The sequence below is a fragment of the Geospiza fortis genome, unplaced genomic scaffold (genome assembly GCF_000277835.1).
Source record: "Geospiza fortis unplaced genomic scaffold, GeoFor_1.0 scaffold282, whole genome shotgun sequence".
Classification (NCBI taxonomy): Eukaryota; Metazoa; Chordata; class Aves; order Passeriformes; family Thraupidae; genus Geospiza; species Geospiza fortis.
Window position 1 is genome coordinate 822,030 of NW_005054424.1, and position 7,524 is coordinate 829,553.

The 7,524-nt window shown below is 39.0% G+C and overlaps 1 protein-coding gene across 1 annotated transcript in view; it reads left to right on the forward strand.

The window, feature by feature from the left end:
* LOC115948536 (receptor-type tyrosine-protein phosphatase N2-like) overlaps positions 1–7,293 on the forward strand; it is a 175,047-nt gene extending 167,754 nt beyond the window's left edge. The window contains exon 8 of the mRNA XM_031061727.1: positions 7,054–7,293. Coding sequence (XP_030917587.1) covers positions 7,054–7,293 — 240 coding nt within the window. The remainder of the gene's footprint in view (positions 1–7,053) is intronic.
* Positions 7,294–7,524: the final 231 nt, after the last annotated feature.

The window sequence follows — 7,524 nt, forward strand, 5'->3', positions numbered from 1 at the left end:
TGTGCACTCTGCTCTCCCAAAGGGATGGCATTCTGCAAGCTGTCTGTCTGTCTGGTTCTTTACCTTTAGCAGGTAGAGTAATGACTTCATTTTACAAATGTTAATGCTGCTTTTATGATATGGCTTTCACTTGATTGTTAAACTGTTAATTTACAGATCTTTACTAAGTGAATGCAAACAAATTCTGGTCCTCAAAGCTCTGCTAATGCACAATGTTTGAATTTTAATTTCCAGTCCATCTTAGATTATGGTGATGAAAAACAATATTTAATCCCTCGTTAACACATGAATAAGCGGAAACTGTCATTTCCCACCAAACAATAATGGGATTATCTCAAGAACTGTCAGTTTATGTGAAAACATTATGTTGCCCAAATTTTCATAAAAATCAGCAGTGGGTAATATTCAAGATCAGAGCAATGGAAAGAGGGAAATCTGCATTCATGGTAATAAATATTCATATTTGTCTGCTCAGGAGATGAAAATCTAATCAAGGGGCTATTGATGCACTGGCTTTTTTTTTTTCTTTTTCTTTTTCTTTTTTTTTTTTTTAACCAAGATGTTTCATCTAAATTGGGTTTGATATGGAAATTAGTCTTACTCCAAGTCCTCCAGGCCATGAGCATGCTGGGATAACACTGGAGGTGTCTGGTACATCAGATGTTGCTGCTGGCATCTGCTTCTACAGACAACAAACACACTAATATTAAATAAAAAATTGACAACATCTCAAGGGTCAAGCTCCCAGTGGTTTAGGGTGTTGTGGGGGGTTTTTTCCCCCTAAACATTTTAATTTTATCCCAGTTAAATCCTCAGTACTGCAGGGTTAAAATTGTCGTCATTTTTTGCTTTTGTTGACAATTACCATAAATCAGAAGACACTCTGCATGAAGCTTAATGAAATATGTATGATATAAAAATGGGAAGAAGATAAGTGCAGTTTGCTGCTTCAGGATTTTGTGTGTGTATCTCTGTATCTGTGTGTGCACATGAGCAGCCTGAAGAGGTGACTTGTATTTTGTGTGCTGTGCACTGAACAGAATAGTCAGGCAGTTACTGACTGGACAACATATAAAAAGGCATATAATGTGAAAAAAAAGTATTCTATTTTTTCCAAAAGTGAGAGTAGTATTTTTTCTATATCAGGTAATTTAACAAATAGACTTGCATGTTTAAATACTCAGTTTAAAATATTTCTTCATACTTCTTTTTTATCTTTACTAGTATGAAAATCTGGTTTGTCCTAAAAGAAGCATTTGCCTTGAAATACTTTAGCATTTACTATTACTATTTAGTAGTAGTAGTAGTAGTAGTAGTAGTAGTAGTGGTAGTAGTAGTGTAGTAGTAGTAGTATAGTCATAAGTTGCACACAGTGTCTTGTTCTTCATTGTGCTTCTCAGGGGTTTTATGACCTTTTTAAAAACATAGACACATCATTAAGATCCTACAAATAACCCCATATAGATACATATATGCACATGTATATGTGTGTGTATAAAGAAGGACATCCTTTTGTGGAAGGGTCTTGTGTTTTCTGACATTTGCCTGACAGACCTGGGGGTGCTGCTGGACACTGGGCAGTTCACACACACAGAATCACACAGAATCACACACACAGAATTCACAGAATCACACACACAGAATTCACAGAATCACACACACAGAATTCACAGAATCACCAGGTTGGAAGAGACCTTCAAGATCATCGCGTCCAACCCAGCCCCAACACCTCAACTAAACCCTGGCAGCCAGTGCCACATTCAGTCTTTTTTTAAACTCATCCAGGGATGTTCCATTCAGCTCCTGATTGTTGTGCGCACACCAGGAATGTGTGACTCAGTCCTCTTAAAACTCAAAATGCCTGCACTGAGTTTATTGAATTTCTGGAGAAATTGCCATACAAAAAGCATATTTTTTTAGATTTGGAACTGAGCAAAAATATATCAGCAGCATTCAGCTATATTGCCTGTAGTAGGAGAGAGCAGAGAGGTAGGCAGAGCCTGCTCTGAAAGAAAGGATATTCCTACTGACCAAGAAAAGAGAATAGTCAGAATAGAAATATTGCTTGTTACAGGGATTGCACCCTTTCTTTATGAACTCTGTACTAAATAGGAATATGGAGATATGGCATATTTCAGAATTCCAGTAATTTGTGCAATAAATTGTTGTGAAGCAAGTATAAGCAGCCTGCAGAGTGTGGTGTGCATGTATTGGCAGACCTGATATCTTTAACTGTACAATCTGTGCTGGCATCTTTGTCCAAAATGTTTTTCAGAGACCTTATCTTTCTAATCAACTCCTTTGCCAAGCTAAAAAAAGAGAAAGGAAATGCACATAGCATATATAGCAGATGGGTGTTCAGCTGTACAGGTGTCTGGTGTGCAGATGCCAGATAATGCAAGGTAGTTGGATATTTTCTGGGAAATTCCATTACTTGTTCCAAAGAGAGAGTCATCCATTCTTCTAGTGCTACCTGCTGCAGCAAGATGCCCGCCTGGGAGTGTTAATGACCCCTCTTAACTCCTTCCCATTTGATCAGAGGGGTTCTTAGACAGCTGCCTTTTTTCTCTTTGTCTTTTCCTAAGACACTGAATTGACTCTGAAGTTCATCAGTTTCTGCAGCAGAACAGCAGCAGTCTGTATTGAGGTTAGGCAGCATCATTTGAACCAATTCTTCTTCATCCACTTCACCTTCTTACATAGATTGGAGAAGCATCAATCATGGAATCAAGGAATCATAGAATGGTTTGGGTTGGAAGGAACCTTAAAGATCATTCAGTTCCAACCCTCCTGCCATGGACAGGGACACCTTCCACTAGACCAGGTGGCTGAAAGCCTCATCCAGCCTGGTCTTATATATTTAAGCCACAGATACATATTAAGGCATAATACATCTCAAAGCAGTATCTGGAGATAAGCAATGCAGTGCTACTTGTACGCAATATATCCAACATCATTTGAGTACTCACACCACTATGCAGCCAATTTTAACTTTTTATGGTGGCTGTGTATTAAATAATATCCTCAGGTCCTTACCTGAGGATATTATTTTTTTAGGTCTGACAAGACAAAACAGAGCAATAGTCTTAAGAGAGAGGCTTCAGGTGCTTCATGAACCTCAGCTGTGGTCCTGGGTCCCATTTCCAGTCACCTTCGTGCAGGGAGCTGCTACTGCACACTACTGAAGTATCACAGGCAGCTTCTGGATGTGCACTCTGATCTTCCCCACAAAAGTACCACGTGCACTCTTGTTGGCAGTGCTCAGCAGAAGACAGTTCTGTGTGCTGCAGAGCTTGTTTATAGTGTGGAGCATTACTGCTTTCCCATTTGGATGAATTTTTTTCATGACTGAAACACAACAGAGACCCAGATTTGGGTCTCAGATTTGAGGGGAGGTGTAGGCCCTCATGCAGAAGGAGGAACACGCTGATTTTCTGCTTGGCTCTTCTCTGTGGGCTGAACCTCATTAGCTACACTGAGAATTCGCTTCCTGGAATTGTTTTTCTTTGTTTAGCTATTTTGATATTCTAGATAGCTTATGAGGGGGACAGGTACTTGTTCAACATAGCTCCTGGTTTATATCAAGATTCTTGTTTGGAGTCAGATGGCTGAAGGCTTGGACTTTGGGTTCCCATAGGAGTGCTTTAACACTAAACTATAGATGGTGGTAAAGCTTTCTGTCAACTGAACATTATTAAAAAATCATACTTTTGACATGAAAAGAAATTCCCTATTCAAAGTTTCCCTAAAACTTATGTGGACATATTAAAAAATGATTCTGCAGCAAATTGATATTTCTTTGCATAAATCATTTAATTGAAAAAAGGCTGAGTAGTTTTGATTAACAGGAGCATTACAGTAATGCTTTCTAGACAGGATTGGAATCTCACTGGGTACCTGCCCACACATAAAGTGACAGGAAAGCTGTGTCTTTGAGTGATTAAAATAATCACTGAAAAATACAAGATTAGGAAAGAAAGGGAATAAAAATTATCACCTTTCTCATTTTAAAATAAAGTATATAAGCTATAAAGATACTAAATGAAATTACCCATATTTAAAAACAAGCCCATGAGAAATTTTTAGGATCCAAAATCCTATCCAGTGTCAGAACCAGACGCTCACCTTTCCTGCCCATTAGTGTGCAATTCCAGAAGCATCAGGATGGAAGCTTATCTTCAGACTTGACTTAACTAAATGTTCTAATAATCCTAGCTATGAAATGCTAGGAGCTGATCTTGGATTTTACAATAAGAAGCAAAGTGGTTGTGATACTCTATGTTATGTAAATTATATGCAAAGTATATTGGCATGCAAATTTGAATGCTGAAAGAAAATCATTCTTTTCTAAACCAGAGAAGAGAGTTTTTCACTCAGATAAGCCAGAATCTGCAGATAATTTTTTTTAACATACTGATGGTGTTTTATTACATCTTTAAATACATAATAAATATATAAAATAAAAAATAATTGTGTCTCCTTTCTAAACAAGTTCAATTTCTCTATTTTGCTGCTACCAAGTAGGTAAAAATGCTAAAAGTCTGTCAGATAAGATCATATCAGGATGCCATAATATTTAAAAAATATATTATTATTGTGTGAAATCTTAAATTGGCATTTTAATACTTTACTATATTGGTTTCAACAGTCAAAGCTTGGAGTAGATCCAGGTGTTGTTTGTGACCCTGTTGGTCAGTAATGTCCACAGTGGCTAATACTATGTTGTTAATGCTGGTTTTTATCCATTAGACAATGAAATGTTCCTCTGTCTATTGACACGTTGAACTTTGGAAACTCTAATGGGCAGATACAGAATATTTCAGGAATAGGTAATGTTCATAGGGCATGACAAGACACACCTGGTTGTCCCTCTGGCTCACCAATAACACAACAGTGCTATTAACCATATTTTTTTAGGTCTGACAAGACAAAACAGAGCAATAGTCGTTGTGTCTGCTGTCTTTTCTCTGTTTTATCTTTTTCATTTTGAGCTTGAGTTTTGTGCCAGACTAATAGCCGGTGGCAATGGACTGGGGAAATGAAACTTTTGCTAAGATTAGGGACTGTGCAGAAAACAATGTGTGAAATTCTGATTTGACAAGGATGAACAGACTGGTGAGGGCACTGAGACATTTTGTGAAGTGAAACCATGTTTGTACTCAATGTGCCTTAGAAAAAACAGTAACAACAGAGGTACCAAAAGATCCCACCCAGGAGACAATAGAATGGCATCCTCATTATACCAGTCAGGGAAAAAAGGAAGTATGGAGTTTATTCTGCTCTTTCTAATTACTGGTAGCTTATATTAATTGATGGTAGTGGAGCAGTGTGTGTGTTGTTGTGCTCTGGGGTGAATATCCTTGTGAGACTGTAAGTTCAACAGTTGTCATGCAATTTGGAGTTGCAGGCTGGTAATTTTCGTAATTGAATCTCAGGAAATAAACAAAATATGGCAACTTGATACATTTTGAGCAATTAAATTTCTGCTGAATTTTCTGTTTCATCCTTGGGACTCCCAGATTCTCAGCCAAATTCTGTCTCTGATTAAGAATGCAAATAGCCAAAAGAAACAGAAGAAGGAAGCCATCTTTAATATATCTGTATGTCACAACAATATATTGTATTGGCACCTGCCTTTAATTTAGAACATAGTCTAAAACATTTGCCATCAGACCACAGGTCAGGAGAGCAGAATGAAAAATTGTATCAACTGTGGCTTTTCTGGCCCAGGAGAACAGGAACCACATAACTCCTCTGTAGTGAAATGGTTTATTTGCAGGATTTGAATTCAGTATTCCTGCTCAGCTGTACACAGGACATACAGATTTCAGAGGAAGATCCTTTCCTTGCTTCATGCCAGGTCTCTTTAAATGCTTATTATTAATTACCTTGATGCAGCAGATACAGGGAACCACCGGGGTGCATTCCCTCATGCTAAATACCTGACAGATCAGCAGATGCTCAGGGGTTTGTTGGATCATTTCCTAAGAAGGTAAATGGTACATGCAAGTTATTTCTTCGGTGCAGTCCTGCTCAGAAACTTTACCCCAGCTCTTGTTGCATGGGACACTGGAGGAGTGGGCAGTGGCAGATCCATGGTTTCCAGGATCTCAGCCCATAAGACTGGCTCTGGCTTTTCCCAGGGCTCTGAAAGTGTGGCTCACAGTTTCCTGCACCCTTACCCTCCAGTGAGATATGAGCCCACTGATTAGAAAAGTGACATTATCCGCCCCAAACTTAGCTGTATGGACACCTAACTAAATCATCTGTGATAGGAGTGTAGTCAGCTGAGCTCTATAATCAGTAGAGTCCAGCTATGATTGGAATTGCCTTTTATTTCCCATCACTGATTAAAGGGAAAGTCAAAAGCTGGGGCTGCATAGTTAAATGGAATTCAGTTTAAAAGCTAAGACTGAATAGGTCTCTGTTACATCTAAGGTGTCAAGATGATTCTGTCATATAAATAACCAGGTAAACTAGGATATCACAGTCTTCAGTGTTGGCTGCAGATGCAAATGATGGAAATAATGTTTACCAAACTCCATGTCAGTCTGATAAGCCTGTCCTGGGGATTCCTGATTGATCTTCAACCATTTGTGGCTATCTTTGACAGAGCACTGAGGCTGTGTCCACAGAGTGTGTGAGCACACTCAGCTTGAGCAGTCAGATCTCAAAGCCCAGCAGGTCTCCCAACCTCTGTCCTACACTTCATGCAGCACATCCATTGATGGCCCACTGGGTGATTTACCTTCCAGAGCAACACTCTGACAACTGCTGGCCTAAGTAAGCAGTGAACAGTTTGTAGTCTGCATTAGTTTCATGGCTGATCAAGAGTCTTTTCTAGTAGCTTGAAACCCTCTCTTTACTGGCAAGTTCCCTAATATCAACTTTTGAACACAAAGAGAATAAAGAGTTCATTCTTTTTTGGCTGATGTTGAGAAGTGGTATGGGGTCAGCCGTGCTGACAAGGCACTTTGCAAGGGAAGAGGAAGGCATTTGCAGTATCTAAAGGATGTTTCCTTCTTTTCTTTTCCTTTGTACTTTGTGCTAAAGATGTATGACTTCCCAGTCAGCGCAGCTTGCAGTGCACCTTTGTTTTCCAAATTAGAAAAACCAAACAAGCTGTTTCTCAATATAGTTGTCGGGCAGTTTGTTGCATCAAGCTGTGAGCAATGTATGCCATGGAAAGAGCCCTGGCTGATGCCAGCACAGGAGGTGTGTGATGGGGATACAAAAATAGTGGTGCCACTCAAAGTGTATGCAAACAACTGTGATTCTCTTCTGGTAGTGTAGAAACCCCTGGTGCGTCCTTGAATCTCAAAGCTAGCTCAGAAGGAAAAGATAATAATGTTGTCATCTCTTATTTTTGTTCTTTCTTTCCAGTGCTTCCTCCCTCCCTCCAGAAGAGGGAGACAACTTTCCCACACTGTAAAATTCAGTTTAGGAGGATGAAATACCTTTGAATTTATCTTTATTGCTTTGAAATAATTTACTTGAGAGTGTATGATTTTCCACGACAGGCAT